Consider the following 21,427-nt stretch of genomic DNA (forward strand, 5'->3'; position numbering starts at 1 on the left):
CGATAGTGAGGTTTTTTGGGGGAAGACTTCCAGACAAGATGGACCTCACCATAGTAGCATAGTACATTCAGACTGCAAATTTATGAAACCTGCTTTCTAACCACTTTCAAGGATGCATACCTGGAATCGATACCAGATTTCCTATGTGGCTTTTGAGTACCACTGAACAATACAATTGAGGAAGGAATACCAGTGTACTGTGATTACATATGTCTGTGTGTGTATATGTACATAAATATATGTGTGTGCATTGTGGTACGTGATTCAAAGGACAAATTCAGGATGCTATGAGAGTTCTGACTATACTTGATCTAGACTTGAACTTCAGGATTTCAAAGATGAGCAATAAATGATGTGGGGGCAAAAACAGGCAGGTCCAAGAAAACTTCAGGTGGGTGGACCTTGAGGCATGAAGAGCTGGATAATATCATTTTCCTAAGAACAATGAGAGCCCACAAAAGCGTTTAGATAATGAAGCGATGTGATCAGATTTTTTTTCTTAAAGATTACTTTAGTTGCTCTGTGGAGAATGGGTTGAGGGGCAAGAAAAACTTTTGGAGCCCTGCTCATTAATAATTCATAGCAAATTTTTCCTTTAAATTCTCTCTCAATTTTCACTCATGATTGGCTGTTGCCCCCAGTTCTCTCTTCTTTTCTCAAAATATTCTCATTTGTATCTTCAGTCATTTTCTTCTTTGTGTATAGTATCTTTCTTCCCGCCAGTAGCTTTCTTCACATTTTGTGAAACACAATGCTTCCTCCAACTTGCTAAACAAGTCAGAGGACTAAAGTGGGGCCTGAAACATATGTAGTCTCACAAGATCCTATGCTCAAAAGAGTCCTACGCTATGTTTAGTGCTCTATTGTCACTGTCTTGAAATTCTTAATATTTAATTCTTAATTTTTAAATAAGAATTTCATTTGTCATTGTGCTCCAAAATTACTTAGCCATTTATGGAGCAAAGATAAATTATTTTAATTGTATTTGAGTAGAGGTGAGTAATACTCAATTTGCTTTATATTCTTTTATATGTCAATTCCATGTCCAAAGCTTTGCCCAGTTCTCTGCATTTTCAGTACCACCACAATAATCCAAATTACTAGTGTCTTTTTCTGATATTACAGAAATAACTAATATTAGGCAAAGACTAATATTTAAACAAAGACAAATAGTAACAAATATTTAAACACAATATTAACAAATATTTAAAGACAAATATTTAAACAAAGTAAATAGTAATAAAGAGGGATATTTTACAATGATAAAAGGGTCAATCCATTAGGAAGATCTAATAATATAAACAATATATGCAACTAATGACAGAGTCCCAAAATAAATGAAACAAAACTGTCAGAATTGAAGACAAAAGTAAACAAACAATAGTAGTTGGAGACTTCAATACCCTTCTTTCAATAATGGATATAAAAATGAGGTAGATGATCAGCAAGAATATAGAAGACTCCAACAACACTATCAACCAACCAGGCCTAATACACATTTATGAAATATCCCACCACTAAGAGCTGAGTACACATTCTTCTCAGGTACATATAGAACATTCTCCAGTATAGACCGTAATCTGGGTTATAAAACAAACTTCAATAAACTTGAAAGGATTGAAATTATATAAAGTAGGTTGTCTGATCACAGTGGAATAAAATTAGAAATCGTTAACAGAAATTTGGATAATTCACAAGTGGCAATTAAACAACATACTCCTAAGTAATCAATGGGTCAAAGAAGAAATGACAAAGGAAATTAGAAAATATTTTGAAGTGAATGAAAACAAAAACACAACATACAAAAACTTATGGGATGCAGATAAAGCAGTGCTTAGAAGGAAATTTATAGCTTTAAATTCCTATATATAAAGAGAAAAAAAGACTTCAAATAAATGTCAACTGTTAAGCTTAAGACACTGGAAAATAAGAGCAAACTAAACTTAATGAAAGCAAAATGAAGGAATTAATAAATATGGGAGTAGAAATCAATGAAATAGAGAATAGAAAAAGAATAGAGAAAGTCTATGAAACCAAAAGCTTGTTCTTTGAAGAGATCAAGAAAATTGACAAACCTTTAGCTAGAATCACCAAGAAGAGAGAACACTCAAACGATCAGCATCAGAAATGACAGAGGTAGCGTCACTACTTACCTTACAAAAATAAAAAGGGATTATGAAGGGATACTATAAACAACTGTGCCAGTAAATTATATAAGTCATTTGAAATGGACAAATTCCTGAAAATATACAAGCTACCTAAACTGACTCAAGAAAAAATAGACCACAGAAGTAGACCTATAACAAGTAAAGAGATTGAGTTAGTCATCAAAAACCTCCCAGAAAAGCCCAGGCACAGAGAGCATCACTCCTGAATCCTACCAGACATACAGAATTAATACTACTTCACAAACTCTTCTAAAAAATAGAAAAATATACAATAACCTTTTAAGAAAAGCAGTCCATCTAAAATAACATCACAAAGGGAAATGGCAATAAAATTAACAAAAGAAGTATAAAGTTTGTACTTTAAATACTACAAGACATAGCTGAGAGAAATTTAAAAAGATTGACATAAATGGAAAGAAATTCCATATTCAGTCTGTTATTTTCTTAAAATGTTGAACACAGAGTTACCGTATGTATGAAACAATAATTCTACTCCTAGGTAAATACCCAAAATAATAATATTTATACACAAACTTGTATATAAATGTTTATAGCAGCATTATTCGTAGTAACCCAAAAGTAGAGAAAAACCAAATGCCCATCAATGGGTAAATGGCTAAACAAAATATGGCATGTGCATAGAATGGAACGTTATCTGGCAATAAAAAGAATGAAGTATTGATACATGCTATAACATAGACGAACCTTGAAAACATCATGCTAACTGAAAGAAGTCAGACCACAAATTGCATGATTCATTCATTGTGTATGAAATGTCCAGAACAGGAGAGTTTCTGGAGACAGAAAGTAGACTAGTGCTTACCAGGGGCTATCACTTCAGTAGTTGATTCAATTACACAGATTGTTAGCTCAGTAGCTTAAAATGTGAGAATGTGATGTGAGAATGCCTGTGTTCAAATCCTGGCTCCTCCCTTTATTAATGAAGGACTTTGGGCAAGTTACTCAACCTCTTTGAGCCCCACAAAATAGGTTTTAATCATGCTAGAAAAAAGCAAGTGGTGCCTAAGCATTATTTTTTTAAATGGGAGCAAGTTCAGTTTTATAAAAAGTTTCCCCCATAACGCACAATGTATCTCATGGGAGACTGTGTGAGGATTAAACAGAGACTTCACTGCCATACCACAAGGACTCAATAAGTTGTAGTTGTTATTAATTGATGTTAAATAAATTAATTTAATAAATGAATGATATTTTAATCTATAAGACAAAACATTTATGTCAATAAAATCTTTAGCGAATACACATTTTCCCCCAAACTTTTTTACTTCTTCATTAAGTTCTGAACTACCTATCACTTCTTACTTCTTATGTAAAATATTAAAAAAGCAATGTTAGAGTTGCCAGCTTTACAAGCTAAAAAAAAATGTTTGGCTTTTGTTGATGTTTTCCTTTTCTGGTCTTGGACTTGCTCTTTTCTGCTGATTTGCTGTCCAAATAAAAATAAGCTTGGAAACAGCTGAGAAGGCTCACTAGCTTTCGAAAAACTGAACATACACTTGAAACTTAATTTCTTTCCAAAATAAGCTGCTTTCTTGTTTCCCCTTCCACTTGAGGCACCCCTCTTTGGAGCTGGAGGGCAATTGACAACAGACTAAAGCTCCGTGATCCTGTCCTTAGAGGACCTTTAATTTCAAAGCAGATCAAGGAGCCCCAACCTTCCAGTAGAGTCGCTCCTGAACACAGTCGGAGCGTATTTCCAGGATTGTAAGGGTAAGTGATTTTCTAGAATATACACTTATTTGACACTAATAATGCAATTCCCTCCCAAACATATTACATGCCCACGAAGCCTAATTTAAATTTTCAAATTCAAATTGGTCTTTGTTTTCAAACATTTTCAGTGGCAAAAGATAGGAAACATGTTCTTTTAAAACAAAAAAGACATTGAGTTCTCACTGATACTACCAATTCAAATACAAGATTATGGAGTTTTTGCTTAAACTTATTGATTTTACATCTGTATCTACTTTGCCCCCTGCTGAAAATCCCAGCTTTCACTGACACCAACATAATTACAAATTTGCTTTAATCCACAATACACAGACAACAGTCCCCAAATAATAATATGATTACTGAAAATAGTTTAAGACTTTATCATAGGCTTGCATGCTGTGAAGTCAAATTAGAATTTTTGAGTTCCTCTCAATAGGGCTATGCCAACCACTTATTAAACAGATAAAGTTCATTTGTATCATTTTCCCCTCAATATTAGGGATTCTTAAAATAAGTTTGTTTCATAACTAAGTAAATATGTAAATTGTACCAAAGTTAAATTTACAAAACAAAACATAAAAACCAAGTATACTCAGAAAATTCTGGCTTATGTTCCTTTCTCCATACCGATCTCCCTCATCGCTGCCTCTATGCAAACTTCTTTTTAAATTATACAAATCCTTCTTTAATGAACGTTAACATACTATAAGTACTTTTCACACCAGGAGTATATAAAGATATTTTTTATTACTTTGTATGGCTGCATGTGACTCTCTTATTTGGATGTTATAATCGAATCAACTAGCCATCTACTGATGGACATTTTTATTGGTAACCCCCTTTTTTTTGCATTTATAAATAACACTGAAACGAATAGCCTTATGCATATGTTATTTTTTATTTTTGCCACTGTATCTTTGAGACATATTTCTAATGAGATTTCTAAAGTGATTGCTGGGTCAAATGGTACATGCATATTAAATTTTGCTAAATATTGTCAAATTCTACTCCAATCTTTTGCATTTCTACAAGAAATGCACGAGAGTACTTATTTCCATCATAGCTTTGTAAAAAGCATATTGTGTAAATATTTGGATCTTTGCTAATCAGATAGATAGGTAGATAGATAGACAGATAGATAGATGCTGCATTTTTCTTATTAGGAATGAGTGGGGTTGAGTAACTTTATATATAAGGGACATTTGCATTGCCTTCTCTGGGAATTGTGTGTTCATATTTCTGGCCTTATTTTTTTAACATATGGTTTTGGGTATTTCTTTCTTCTTAGAAGAACATTATTGGCCTATTAACTCTTTGTAGTATAGGCAGCTAATAATTTTTCCCGTTTATCATTTATTTTTTCACTTTGCTTATCATATTTTTTATCTTGCAAAAGGTGTGTGTGTGTGTGTGTGTGTGTATGTGTGTGTGAGATGAAATTTATTTTCCCCTGGATTTTAAGTATGGTTTAGGAAACCTTTTCCCACAACTTGCTTATAAGAAATTCACCCATGGTTTTTACGTTTAATATTTGTATGGCTTTATATTACACATTTGGAATTCATTCTGGTATACAAGCTGAAGAAATTCATAGAAATTTACCAAGTATGAGCCAGTATGAGCTGGCTCCAGTCCCTGACTCCTCGCTGGTGGAGCATGCCACTGTCACTGACAAGCTATTGGCTGGAGAGCCATGTGTTGTTTCAGCTTGTATGTTCTTAGGTATACTGACTGTGTATGTTTCATGAAGTCAATAAAGTTCCTGGTACCTCAAATTTTCCAAATTAGAAACCTTTTTGAGGGGCCAGCCCCATGGCCAAGTGGTTAAGTTTGCATGCTCTGCTTTGGTGGTCCAGGGTTTCCTTGGTTCGGATCCTGGACACCAACATGGCACCACTCAACAGGTCACACTGAGGTGGCGCCCCACATAGCACAACCAGAAGGACCACAACTATAATATACTATGTACTGGGGGCTTCGGGGAGAAGAAGAAAAAAAAAGATTGGCAACAGATGTTAGCTCAGGTGCCAATCTTTAAAAAAAAAAAACAACCTTTTGGACATTGAAAAAATGTCATTATTCTTTCTTTTATTTATTTATTTGTCTTTAATTGCAGTAACATTGGGTTATAACATTACATAGCTTTTGGATGTACATCATAATATATTTCGAATTCTGTGTAGATTACATCACATTCTTAATGAATAGTACATTACAGCTTTGGGGGAAGAATGTATAACTATTTGGTAAAACATTTGCTATTTCTCTAGTTGAGATTATTTTGCGTAAAACAGCAATCATTCAGCGGCATAATAGTGCTACTTTCAGAAACAGCAACAGAATAGGGAGATATTCTTTAGCAAGATGGACATTATATGTTAAATGGGACTGTTTTTAGCAGATTGGCATATTGCATATAACAGTATATTCATTTTCTTCTCACAGGTTCAGAGAATTTACTACCCCTAAATGGACACCAAAAAACACAATATAAAACAAAGACTCACCACTGCTGGAAGCATCATTCAGATTTAGCAGTCCCCCTCCTAGCCCTCTGTAACTGTGGTAACTGTAGGTCCCATTTCCGTTGATGTACAACACTTCCTGTGAGCCCGAGACAGCTGAGCTGGAGTAAGCGGCCTGGGCCGCCTCTGGTTTGCACTGCTTGTCAGCTGGAGCAGACTCGTCCTGCAATGACAACAACATTCCATTAGTTATCAAATCACTCGTGCTATTTCACCTTGAACTGGACTATCTTATTGTTATCTACATTTCTGCAAAAGAAATTGAATAAGAAAAAATATATGGTCAACATTAAGTCAGCACATACGCACATTTTCAACTACTTTGCTAAAAACAAAAAAAGGAAAGCAAAGTAACAATGTGAGACAAATTGGAGACGGAGCAATTTACAACTTCCAACTGAACTTAAAATTACATTAAGAGAGTTGTTCACAACAGCCAAGAGATAGAATAAAGCTAAATGTCCATTGACAGATGAATAGATAAAGAAAATATGGTATATAAACGTAAGGGAATATTATCCAGCCTTGAAAGAAGGAAATCCTGTCATATCCTACAATTTGGATGAAACTTGAGGACATAATGCTAAGTGAAATAAGCCAATCACAAAAAGGTAAATATTGCATGATTCCACCTATATGAGGTATCTAAAGTAGTCTAACACAAAGAAATAGAAAATAAAATGGCAGTCGCAGGGGCTGGGGGAGGGGAGGGGAGGGAGGGGAGTTGTTCACAGCGTGTAGAGTGTCAGTCACGCAGGATGTCGGGAGTGGTTCTGGGGAGTCTGCTGCACAACAGAGTGTGTGTGGCAAAGAATATTGTACTGTACATTTGGAAATTGTTGGAAGAGTGAATTTTATTTTAAAAATTCTTTAAAAAGGACTAGCTTGGCTTAAAAACATACAGGAAGAGAAATTTTAATTTGCAAAAAACCTTATTTGCTAAAGTTGGCGTTCTTGAAATATTTTTTGCAGCCTGCTCTCTCTTTCTCTCTTTCCCTCCCTCTGTCCCTGGCTCTCTCTCTTTTTATTTTATGGTTACAGCAAAATTTATTGCGTGATGAGTCCACACTAGGCGCATTACATGCATCACGCCAGCCTGACAAGGATGTGAATAAGCCCGGGCCTTTCAGCTTTCTGCCTTTCCTAAGCTGTACTAGTGGCTACAAACTGTGCTTCAAAACTTCTAACCATGTCAAGTTGTAAGGACATTGAAATTAAAATTTGCAATAAATTGTATATATTTTCAATGGTGAAAGAGATTGAATGAATTTCTCTTCAGCTGTGAGTTTATAAAGTCTAAAATATATACAATGTATATGATTTCACTTTTCTACTGCATTCCTCATCCTTTCTTCTTTCTTTTTCTTAGTAAGAAGTAATTAGGAACAGATTTCTAATAAATTCTTGGGAGTGTTTTTGTCATAATCAGAAGTATTTTGCAGCTCTTGGGGCTGGCCCGGTGGCGCAGGGGTTAAGTACGCCCGTTCCTCTTCAGTGGCCTGGGGTTTACCGGTTCGGATCCCGGGTACGGACATGGAACCGCTTGGCACACCATGCTGTGGTAGGCGTCCCACATAGAAAGTAGAGGAAAATGAACACAGATGTTAGCTCAGGCCCAGTCTTCCTCAGCAAAAAGAGGAGGATTGGTAGATGTTAGCTCAGGGCTAATTTTCCTCGGGGTGGGGGGGAGGGAAGAAGTATTTTGCAGCTCTTAAATTTAGAGTACATGTTTAGGGAAACAAGTAACTTTCAAATACATTTTTTGTGGCACCAAGTGCTAGAAAAAGAGGAAGCATGGAATAAGTTTGCTCTCTGGACCCGGTAGTATTGTTATATTCAGAAAACTTCTAATCAAAGCATCAGCATGACTATCAGAATTACTCAGTTATCATTTTGCTCTTGTTCTCCTGATCTTTTCAACTCTAATTGACCTATTCATTACATGCAGGGTAGAATTAGACACAGGATCTATGAGCTTTTCATCTTCTCATTTTTAGGTAAGTAAGATTATGAGATAGACAACAAAATTCCTCTATGTAAATTGAACCGAAAATAAGAAAACAATTTTTCCAGCGTTGCTTGTCTAAAAACACATGAACTGATCTAAAGTGGTGGATGAACTGGAATGTCTGATTGTAAATCCTCGTTGCCATTTAAACTTAGAAATCCCCAGGTGGGTGAATTATTTTATAATAACACTTTTCCTGGGAGAAATTGGGCTCAAGAAGAGACACAGATAGAATCAAATTTTGTTGGTATCGCTGGCTCTCCTATTTGGACTGAGAAGTAAGCAAGTTCCAGATTTTTTTGATTCTGAAACTTACTCTTTGCTAGTAAAAAGTACCCAGGGACAGTGGGTTTTATACCATGGTTCTGTATAAAAGAAGATACTGCGCCTTCAACAAATTTACCACTGTAATAGGGACTTTTTCTAAAGACATAACAATATACGTCATCTGCTTTTTTTTGGGGGGGGTACTATGATGACACTTTATATTACAGATAGTAAGGAAGCTTAAATAATCTATGATATTGAAGATGATATTTCCAGGAATCTTTTGTTGCTGGAACTATTTGCCATAATAAGTAGGTCTGAAACAAATAATCATACTAATTACCATGCTATTGTGAACAAGAATTATTAATAAAGCAATATTAGTGATACAGAAACATATCACTATTAGAATCTTAGAATCTGTAACCAACTGTCTTTTAAATGGCATGTTACAAAGACAGGGTAAGTGGAAAATGGTCAAACCAATGATGACTACACCTCATGCAGAATCCAAAAGTCTTTTATAAAGGTAAAATGAAATGGTCTCTCATCTAGGAGTGCCAATCTCCTCCCTCCCTGGGGACAGAGATTATCATATATACATATATATTATATGATATCATCATCATATATATAACATTTAATATATATAATCATATATATTATATAATCATATATAGAAATATTCCTCCATACTAGACTATAGACACGTCTTATACATACATGCAGTTTATCAGAAGATAGATAGATGAATCTGTGATGTTTACATGGATTAACTTTTTTTATGCACACAACTTCTATCTTCTGTGAAGTAGTAGATTTCAAATTACTCTCCATGGAACTGTAAGGCTTTAGGGAAAATGTCTCAGAGTCTTCCTGAGATTATGGGGCAAGGGCCCAGATATGATTTCACCCTGTCCTTCCGCTTTACCCAGACTAGCAGCTCTGCTTTGCTCTACTCCACACTCATAAAATCACCGCATCTAAAGCACTTGGCTATGAAGTATTCTTTCTGCAAAGATATGTAGCCATTGAAACTGAAAGAAGGCGGAATATTACATACTTCAGAGCAATTCTGAGGTCCTTGGCAAGGGACTGGCCTCAAACAATTCCACCACTAGTGTAACTTCCCGGTTTCTTGACTGAAAATAACTGGGGCAACATGATAAAATTTGTTTCTAGTTCAGGAAAATTGATGGCTCTTCTGAAACATACTAGACCTGTTTTTCTGTTTGAAAAATGGCAATAAAATACACTCACAGAAGAGTTTCTTAATGATGAATAAAAAGAGAGAAGAGAAAAAGCATTGCCTCCACAATATTTTCTCTTTGAGTCTTTGATAAAATTAACATATTATTAAACATTCTATTTTTAAAATTTGCCGCAGTCTTTCATTATTAACTGTTACTCCAAACTATAATAACTGCACTGAGCAGGCAGCTAGTTAATTCCATTAATAATCAAAACAGACCTTGTAGGGAGTCATTTTATTCAAACATAGATTTGCATTATTAACGTTCTTCAGAGTCCACTATATGCTAAGAAGTACAACATGAAAATCCAAATAAAATCTGGTCTGTAGTGTCTTTTGGGCAAAAGTTTAACATAAAGTTAATTCACATTTTTCTCTTGAATGATTACTATTATTGGTTTCAAAGAAGCATAGATTTTCATGACATAAAAAAATAACCCCTGGGGTCACATTTTATCTCTGTAAGCAACTTTTGATAATCATTAGTTCCCAGAGTTCTCAGAGCTGACAGTTTGCCCCCTGGGTTGCTATGAAGATTATTTTCAAAAGAGGATAATATTAATATGTTACAAGACTGCATATCTAAGCAATGAAACACCTTTTATTGATCAAAAACTAGAAAAAAATCCTATCTCAGCTTTTATGAGACATATTTCAAATTTTCTTTAAAAAATTCCATAAGAATAAGACAGCATCAAGGATTAAATGACCACCAGCAGTATACTAAGTAATGCAGAGTTGTTTTGATTTAGATTTCTTTGATTAAAAATATACAAAGATCAAAGAAACACAGTGATTTCTATAATTAGGCTCGGGCCTTATCAATAAATATCCTTGATGTATATAAGTACGCATTTCATATTTCAAAAACTTGAGCTTATAATAGGATGAGTGATTACTTATAGATGGAAGGCAAGATTGAGAATGGTTTGGAAGAGTAGATAGTGTCTATTCATGACATGCCCATTGACACACTATTTGAGAAGACTGGTTTGTGATCTTTTGCTTTACCCATAGAAATTGGACAGAGATAAACTTGAGTTTGTTGAACCTAATCTGGTACTTGGGCCATCCAAATTGAATTCCTAACTCACTGCAGATGCCCAAGGAATCCTTTACTCAAATACCTTAGATAGACATGTTTTGTTAAATGACATTTGATTGATTCCACTCAACTCTTTGACAATAGGTTTCAAAAAATTAGCATGGAAAATGTTACATTGCCTCTACTTTATCTTCCAAGAGTTCCAATTTTCTTACACTTTATATTCTCTACCATCTATTAAATATGTCGTATATTTTCATTAACTTTTCTCTGTCTATAAAGATAATCAGAAAACTCCAATAAAATTTATTGCTAGATTCACTAATCCTAATACCTTTCTTCTGTTTTCCCTTTCCCCTCCACTGTTAAAGCACTTGGGGTTTGCAAGGCATTGTCACATAAATATCAAATGACATTTTTAGTTCATCATTGAGGTGGTCACAGCACTAGCAATCTACCTTTTTAAGGTGGAGAAACTTGCATAGACATCAAACAAGCTTAGCACTGTAAAACAGTAAACACATGGCTAATTCAGGTGTCAATTTGCCTGAACTTCCTATAAGATTGTTACTGGATTTCTCCTATCTTACATGTTCTTTTTAACCTCTATGACAGAAGCATTTTTACTTAAGTTACTGCTCTAAATTTCTTCTTTGCTCTATTAGTACAGATGGGGCGGGTGAGTGCAAATTATTTCACACATAAATTACTGGAAAACATCTCTACCTTCTAAAAGCTTCTCTTCTTCCACTAGATAGCAACTGTTCCAGGGCTAAGTACATTTGCTAAGAGTTTCCAGGGAAACTCATAAAAGATCTGAGAGAACCAGAACTCCCACTTAAAATGCTTTCCTTCTATGAAAAAAACTGCGCTTAAAGTAAATGTGCTTTTTACTTGGGAGGATGAGAAGTGATTTCTGAGGTTATCAAAACACACTCACACTCACATATATAACACTCAGGAAGTGATTTCTTTCATATAGTTAAGAGCTTTCCATGACGTCTCCTCTACTTGCTGGCCATACCAATGATTAAAATGCCAACGCAGAAGGCTGTTCTTCACAAAGATGCTTCCAAACCCATAAAGACAGTTAACAAGGAAAGATATGTTTTGAATAAATTCACGAAACCTATTGATAAGAGTTGAAATAACAGAGAAGCTAGATTGAGTTCATTTTTGATTTAAGAAACCAAAATCACAGCAGGATGGCTGTTACCCAGAGTTTTATCAAACTCTTCGAAGAACAGTTTATCACATTAACAAACTTTCTTTGTAGTGGTATTTACACACACACACACATATGCTCACATGATTTTATAATCATTAAAGATTTTAGAACCATTGACTTAAATAAAAATACAAAATAAATACAGTCCCCAACCCAATGTGAATGGATACATGGCTGGCAAGAAGTAACCAAGTACAGTGCAAAATCATCTACTCTAAAATTCTTCCTGATGGCCATAAAGTTTTAATATTAAAAATAAAAGTAGAGTTACCATTTTTAAATTGCAATTTTAAATGTCACACTTTGCCATTTAGTTATTCACCAAAAAAATCAAGTTTAAAAAATAATGTCTTTTTCCCTAGGTTTCTAATATTCAATTTGGAGTTTCTTTGGTTACTTCAATTCGGTTAATATGACGAAAATGAAAACTTTAAAGTAAGTTTCTTTGAGGTTCTAACATCTGATTGCAGATATAAATTATTTGGCCATTGATTTTATAGGTATATCATAGTATTTTTTACCTGAGAAAAAGCTTTGAATTTTAACAAAGAAATACCAAATTGGTATCTTTAACATTAAGGTTTAATACATTTTAGGAATAAGGCATAATTTCTCCTAGTCACATCATCATAATATTTTTGTTTCTCCTGAATTTTTTTCTTTCATTTTTTTTTTTAAACCTCTACATTCAGAACAACTCAAAACATCTTTAAAACCATCCCTTTATTTGCAATTGGGCTCTACTGATTAAAAAAAAAAAACATTTCAATCATTTTTTTCTTAACCACACAATATTCTTCTTTGCTGAGATAGTTGTAATGCTCTACCTGGTGATTCGATGGCAGGCATGGTTTCAGATATTACCTGTACAACTGTCACTCTCAAATTCCTACCTCCAGTCTAGCTTTCCCTGAGTTTCATGCCTGGATTTCCTCATATTCAGTTATCTCAGATTTAACATTTTGAAATTAATTTTCTCTTTCCTCCAGATATCCCTTGCAAAAAATTTTAATTAAAAAACAAAACCACACCTGTTCTATCACCAGTGTTTCTTGTTCTAGTTAACGCATCATGCCAAGATCTTTTTCTTCTCTTAAACCAGTTCCCCTTAGTCAAACAATACCCAAGTCCTCTCAGCTCCATCTTGGAAACAATCCTCCTTGGTATACGTCTTAGAGACACTTATTGCTAATGTTCAATTTAGAGCCCCATAATCTCTCATTCTGGTTATTGTGGTAACCTCCTGACCAGTGTTTTCCTCTTCAGATCTTGCCCACATCTTCTCAAACATATCTTTTTAAATCACTCGTAATGTTGATCTCTCTAAAAACGTCTGAGATTTCTTTTTTTCCAGGAGAACAAGGCTCCTAGCATCCAAAGCTCCTCAGAATTTTAGAACAATCTTGCCAGCCACATTTTCTGTCACTTTCTCTCATGCCCTTTAACACTCTGGTCATAACTTAAAATTGAAAAAATCAAAAAATCTTACCGGTGTAATATTCTGAGCCACCTAAATTTTCCCATATGTGCACCAACATATAGAAAGTTTCTCATAATTATTGTATATGATATACCCTGTGACAATGGTTTGTCATTTCATTTTTAATCTTATTTCCAAAATTTTAACATATGTGTTGAATAATGAATAACAAACTAAATTTTCTTAAAAGTTTTTTAGTACTTTTTAAACACTTTGTGTGTGAAATCAAAAAGTGTTACATAGATAAAGCAGGTTTAGATATGACTTTCATCAAAAATGTGGAAAAAAGTATTTTGCTTTTTCTCATCCTTTTCTAACCTAAATTCTAGATTAACAAAGTATTTTCCCCCCTAAATTTCTAATCTATCTTCCGGTCACCCTCAAACAAAAGAGGCAGGGCCAATTTATTTGAAATTGTTATATCTCTTCTCCTGTATACACTTATCTTTAGGAAAAAGTGCAAGATAAGCAAGTTGAGAGTAAAGATATCCTAGGAGAGAACAAACACTTCAACTGAATATAAATTAGCTCTTTAGTTCTCAGATCACTGTAGATTAAAAGACCTTGAATCCAGTATCCTGCTGAAGATAGGAAGTCTAAAAAAGTGCCAACGCAATTGTATTCTAACGATTAGAAATTTCCCTTAAAGCAAGAATCGAAACACGATAGCTATTCTAGAATCTCTAGCTATAAAAATATTACAGCTGTAGTCAAAATTCAGAACAAATAAATGTTACAGTTATAACAAAAATTCAGAACAAATAGTTTTAGTGCTAAACTTTGAGATGCACAATGGAGGTCAATGAGATATTGTTTAGATCAGTTAATCATCAACTACTACATAAGAATCCTATTAACATGGTGATGTCTGAAGATTAAGGCTAACACCTGCATAATGGCTATCTAGAGTATGATGTGGGACAGTGCAAAGAGGTGCATTATTTCATCTACAATGTAATCAAATGTGTGATACATAAAAGGGGCTTTATAAAGGGATTTAATTAGCTTCTAGTAGTTAAGATTCTGGTCTGATAACAAGGCTACATATTTATTCTATTTTGTCCGCATATAATAATATGTATATATTATTGGTTAATGCTAAAATAAACTCATAGGTATTAATGTCGTTTTGACTGTAACATTTTAGTTCAAATCAAATAAAAATAACACATGCCACTTTAAAAGATAAATTAAGAGGAACAAACTGACTTTCCTTTCATTTCTGTGGATGTGTTTTCCCAAAGTACAAACTTAGGCTACAATTTATATATTAAAACTATGGCTGGATACATTGTCACACATGGCTATGTAAGCATAAGTCAACAAAATTCAGGCTAAGTACTTTAAAAATGACCTCTCAGTTACTATTTATTTATCAGAGATGTCAGTTACCCCAAATCTTCTAAGTATGGTCCTGGGAGTGTTCACTATTGGCTCAACTGGGAAACAGAGATGTGAAAAATACAACTAAAGTTTTAAAAAAAAAAAAAAACCCTGGCCATGACAGACAACTTTCTTATTTCTTTTTCAGCAAGTAGCAAAACTCGACTAATGATGCTATTTCAACACTGATGTTGGGAGGTAATCATAGATGGTTTCAAAATTAGAAACAGGTGTGCCAGCATGGTTGCACGAGCTGAATGAAGAACAATCCCTTCCCAATGTCACTCTACATGATGGAATTCCTTCACAGCTGCTTTTGCTGCACGTTATGTTCAATCACATAGTAAACATCATTCCATCTGAATCGTGCATCCTGAAGGAGCCATGTAATTGAGACCTTAATTCCTACATGTTGAAATAAAAGCTTACAGGTTATTATAATCTAATTTAAACTGAGTGTAAAAATTACTCATCCATTTTGAAATTTCAAGTATATTAATTATGAAAAGTCAAACTAAGGTAATTAGAAAAGCCATCAAAATGGTGAGGCCTGAATCACTGAGTGATAATGCTTTTATATTAATGTGAAATTAAATTTTAAAGGGAACAGGCATGAAACAACATGAAATGATCTAAAACTAAATAATCTAGCGATGAATTTAAAGTACATTGATTAAGCCTATGGTTTGGTGTATGTTTTTTGTTAATATTCCTCTCCTTAATAGTACTGCTTCTGTTACTTACAACTTAGTTATGTAAGGTGTTCTCATTAACCACCTTGACTGTGGGTGTTGGGTATATGGTAAGAAGAGAAATATCACTTGGCATATTTCTTCATATATAAGATATAAAGCTTATAATTTTATTTCCATCTACAATGAAAAACTAATTTGTTATTCATGAAGTCATTAATTTTTAGGAGTTCTCTACTCTAACTTCTCAAAAATATACACAGGTAAACCCACCGATGTTCTTGAACACTACTTCTAATTGGAGAGTAGTGGTATTATCTTCCTTGAGAGATTGGATATCTCCTTACTCCCTTGAGATATCACCCTACTCCATAATAAATTTTGGTAGAAACAGTATAACTAAGCTTCTCTTTTCCTTCCACTTTGATTCTCTTTGAGTCTGCTACTTTCTATGCATAATTTCCCTGCAGGATCTCATCTGTGTTTATGACTTCATCTACTCCTTCTATACCAAAGACTTGTAAATCTAAATCTGTAATTGAGACCTCTTCCCAGGTACACATTTTCAACGGGCAACTGGACATGAACACCCGCATATCCCACAGGTGTTTCTCACTCAGTATGTCAAAACCGTACACTTTATCTTCTCACACTCTCACTTCTCCAGCCATAATTTGCTCTGCCTCCTGAATTCTTGATTTTGATGAATGATACCTTCATCTACCCAGTCTCCTGAGTTAGAGACCCGTGCCGTATTCAAAAGGCCTTCTTTTTATTAGCTCATATGTACAACCGAGGACAAAGTCTTACACAGTCAATTTTATTTATTAGTGAGTTATTTACACAGTGTTCTATTGAATGCCTTCTATTTCTAGGCTTCACGTTTAGCTAGGTGCTGGGGATGTTTCATCAGATAAAATAGACAGGATTCCTACTCTCAAGGGACCTACAGAGGAAAGGGGCAGAGGAGAGACTATGCAAGAGGGAGAAATGAAAAATACAAGATATGATAATAAGATGAGACAGGGATAAACGTTAATAACGAAATAAAATAGGATGATGTAAAAGAACGATTGGAGATGGGTGTACACGACAGAAGGCCTTTCTGAGAAAAATACATAAGCTAGTAAGCCAAAAAGGGAATGATAAAAAAGAGGAAATCGTGAAGATACAGGGGTAGTATGTGTGTGTGTCTGTGAGAACACTGCACAGAAATCTATTCTACACTCGATGTGAAATGTTTTTCATATCCAAAGATCTCTGACTATGATCCCCAGGGTTTGGCTTAATTATGTCATGTAAACATTCACATAGCTTAGACTAGAATTTGCCTTACAACAAGAAATTTCAACAATGCATGTTTTTCCTAGTGTACTGAATATTCTCAATTTCCCCCTCCAGATGCACTCTCCAACATTGTTTTCTGGGACTACAACCACTATGAACTTTATCAGCTGGACTCGCTTTCTCTCTGGCTGTTTGGTCAATGGGAAGCCCTACAGGATTTTAGAGGTTGAGAGATGAGAGTGCTTTGGCTATTCATCTCCCAGGACACTTTCTGCCATGCCATGGTCTGGCAGCAGCTGTGTTTCTCTACCGCAGAACCTAGATCCTATCAGACAGCCCCTCTCCCAGGGCTTCAGTTCCTACCTGGTTCTGCTAACAGTTCCCTTCCATTGCTCCTCCAGCCTCTTCTCATTTCTTAGTCCTAGGGTGCTTCGCCATCTCTTCTTGATTTCCTTAGCCCGTCTCACACCCATGTAAATAGTCCCTTTACTAAACAGTCTTCAAATACTCTTTTGAATATGTTCTCTCTCAATCACTGGGACCCAGAGTGATACCGTACTGTTCACTATTGAGTCAATCAATGAACAATGAGTACACTTTCTTACTAAAACTCTCTCTGTTTTTTTTTTTTTTGGTGTTGTTTTTGTTCCAAGCCACTATTGCTAATTTTCCCCAAATTCTCTAACAAATATAAAACCCATTGGAATATTTTCCATGTCATCAAGTTCAACAGATGTTCCATCAGTTCCATATTTCCCCTGGACACCTCTCTCCTGGAATTCCTTATCCTCTTACTCCAATCTGGAAAGATGATTCTCTAACCCTGCTAGACTGGGTCATCCTAGATAGCCTTCTGCCTCCTTTCCATTTGGTATCTCCTCTTCTTGGATTCAGTGACTTCTGCCTTGGTTTACGTTCGTGTTCCTGTGGAGAATGGACTCCAATAACTTTCCAAGAAAGACTATATGGAAGATATATGCCAGAAAATTATTTTAACCCTTACGTTTGATTGATTATTTGCTTGGATATAGAATTTTCTTTAGAGTTTTCCAGATTTTGCTGTCATATTTGTTGGTATTGAGGACAGTTTTTGCTGGGTGATGTCTTTTGGTGTTCTGATTCTTTATATGTGACTTTTTTTCCCCCTCCTTGAAATGTTTAAGATTTTATCTTTATCTCATGTGTTCTGGAACTTTCATGATAATGTGATTGACACCTGTCTTTTTTTGAATTTCCTGTCCTGATAACTTTATGGGCTCCTTCATTCCAGTAATGCATGTTCTTCAGTTCTGAAAAATGGCACATTTTTGGATAATTTGTTCCTCTCTATTTTTTCTTCTTCTCTAATTAGCCATATACTGGCCCTCCTAGATTTATCCTCTTTTTTCTTAACCTTTCTATTTCATTTTCCAAGTTTTGTCTAATTTTTTTATAAAGTTTCTGAGTAATTTCCCAAATGATCTTCCAATACTTAGAAAAAATATTTTGACTATCAAATATATTTTTTTATATTTCAAGGGCTTGATTTTCTTTATTCTTCTTTTTCATGCATTCATTTATTATTTCAAGGAAAAAAATATTTTTTAAATCTTTGTGAGAACATGGACTATGTTTTATTCAAAATTTTCTTCTGTTCTTTGCTTTTCTTGTGCTATTTGAGTGCCAGGGTCCATAGTTCTGTCCCTCTCTGGCTCCTCAATTTTTGAGAGAAGAATTCTAGTCTCCTGAATGAAGGAAACAACTAGGTAGTCTGTACACTTGGAGCGAAAAAGTGAAAAAGGCCTGCAGCAGAGACATATAACCTTCAGTTTGAAGAATTCGTTCTGCCTGTTTTCTGTATATTGTTTCTGTTGCGAAATCTGGTATCTCTGGGTTTAGAGCCTCTTGTCTCTTTTTCTATACAGAATAAAGCTTTCATCTCCTACTTGGGTAGGAAGAGGAGTTCCCCTGGTAATCCAGAATCGAGGAGGGGATCTGAAGTCTAATAACTTCTCAGATACACTGAACGAATTTTCATATTCTTGCAACTCCACTTTCTATAATACCTGGTGCCCTCAGTTCTCAGACTTTCCAGGGTCTACAGGATTGATTGGTTTCTTATTGGTATCTCCCTAGAGTTACTTACATGTCAGATTTCCATTTTCCAAAAATGAGATAGAATCTCTCATCCTTGCTGCATCCTCCCCCATTCTCTATTTCCTTATAGATCTAAACTCTTTATACTTACAGTGATTTTAGTGCAGTTTTGGAAGGAAGTAGAGATAAAGGCAAGGATCCAATTTTTCATGTCAAAAGACATGCACACTTTAAAACTTAGGTTACAGGTAGTAAAACTTTGTGAAGTAATGCAGTATGTTTAGAATTTGGATAGCTACATTAAATGTATCTTTTTATCTCAAGTTCTTCTTATTTGAAACAATTTTAATACATGAGATGGCAAATTCTATTGAAAATTCTATTTGATAGAAAAATAAAATTAAAATATGTCAATAGCAAGATCACACTTTTCTATCATAATGGCAATATAAGTCATTAAAGTTTACAAATTAAACATTTTAAAACTGGTCAAAAGTGAAGAAACAACTCATGCTAAACTTCCTTCATTTTCTTTGTGAAAGAACTGCTAAAAAGGTGGATCATGATGATTTTCTAGACATAGAGCAAGGCACGTAACAAAACAAAGCAGAGTGTGCTGAAAGATAGCACCATGAGGAAAGTTTACATCTGATAGAATGACCACATCCAAAGACTGATGAAGGGATTGGTGCCCACCAGAAGAAAGGTCTTTAGAAGGCATGCCATAGGGTTTGCCCTAAGCCCTATGGCATTCAATATTTAAATTGAGACACATAAGTTTATATCGACTACGGAATGATTTGGGTGACAACGAGAAATAGCATGTGAAGGAGAGGAAAGACTAAACAATATCCAAAGTCGACAGCAAAGGATTTGAACAATTTCATTACAGGCTCATATTTTATAAGATGAATTTAACAGGGCTAAAAGTATAGCCTTACACTTAAGTCTAAAATATTACCTATATACACAAATTGATGAAGAAATGTCATAATATTAGCACCTCTGAAAAAATGTATAATTATAATTAACTAAATAATTGACTACGATATTTACTGAGCACATACAATGGGCAAGATAATGCAGATGAAATGAATGATACAGACAGAATGTCTGCTTCCAGTGAACTTACATGTCAGCAGGGGAAACAGATAACACTTAAGAATTAATTAATTATAATAGATTTAAGTCTCACAAAAGGGAATAATTAATATTAGGAATTCATAAAATAGAGGACCTCGGTTATAGATGAGTTAGACAAGAAATAGCTAATGCCATCTTAGGTTGCATTAATAAAAGTTTACAATGCCTAGAATGCTGAGCTGCTGGCACTTTATTCCTTGAATAAAGAATACTGCTAACTCAGAAAAACAAAAAGAGAGAAATATTATATTATCAGATAATATTTATTGAAAATTTGCCATATAAATTTTCAGGAATTGTGCTAATTGACTGTCATATTATTTTAATCCACATAACATCCAAGTGAATTAGATATTATTAAACTCCCATTTTATAGATTGAAAAAATGGAGGCACAAAACCTGAGTGACTTATCTAGGTTCACACAGCTGCAAGTATAGGAACTAAGATCTAAACCCAGGAACTGTGACTCCAGAGTTGGCAGTTTTAACCAACGCACTCTGTTCAGCAAGTTGAAGCTTCCTGGGTGCCAGACTATGGCCATCAGAAACTGAACCTGTCCAGGTGACAAAAAGCCAGGTTGCTGGAAGATCTCCGAACTTTATAATCAAGTTAAAGGCACTGAAGGAGTTTAACTAGAGAAGACAAAGAGTAGCATTCATGGGTGTGGTCACCAGGGAACTACCTTTGTCAGGCTTGCTCCGTCAAACCCTGCTGGGAGCTGGTTTATAGGTGGCTACAATAGCGGAAGGAAATTGGTAACTGAAGTGGATCTTACCACTCGGTGTCCCACAGTACAAGTGAGTTTTGTTAGGCAACTGGGACACAAAAGGCAAAAAAAAAAAAAAAAAAAAAAATACTGACTATATTGTTTTACATCCAATGCTTATTTACTTTAATGTGAAACAATGTGACAATACAATTGAGAAATTTATCAAATAAAAAATATCCCATTTTCATATCCACATACCGAATAAACAACACTTACTATAATGGATGCTAAATATTAAGATTTTTTTTTGGCATGCCTAGTACTAAATATATCTATTTTTAGATATATCTTCAGATGTTTATAGGCAAAAATTCAAACTGGTTTTTTTAATCTTTTGCAATTTGCTAATTGCCCTAAAACTATAGCTT

At 34.6% G+C, this 21,427-nt stretch overlaps 1 protein-coding gene across 14 annotated transcripts in view; it reads right to left on the bottom strand.

The window, feature by feature from the left end:
* NOL4 (nucleolar protein 4) overlaps positions 1 to 21,427 on the bottom strand; it is a 364,258-nt gene that overhangs the window by 33,073 nt on the left and 309,758 nt on the right. For all 14 annotated transcript variants that reach the window (XM_023647625.2, XM_023647624.2, XM_070275624.1 and 11 more), the window contains one exon: positions 6,410 to 6,590. In XM_023647625.2, the coding sequence (XP_023503393.2) occupies positions 6,410 to 6,590 (181 nt within the window). The remainder of the gene's footprint in view (positions 1 to 6,409; positions 6,591 to 21,427) is intronic.

Source organism: Equus caballus, chromosome 8 (genome assembly GCF_041296265.1).
Source record: "Equus caballus isolate H_3958 breed thoroughbred chromosome 8, TB-T2T, whole genome shotgun sequence".
NCBI lineage: Eukaryota > Metazoa > Chordata > Mammalia > Perissodactyla > Equidae > Equus > Equus caballus.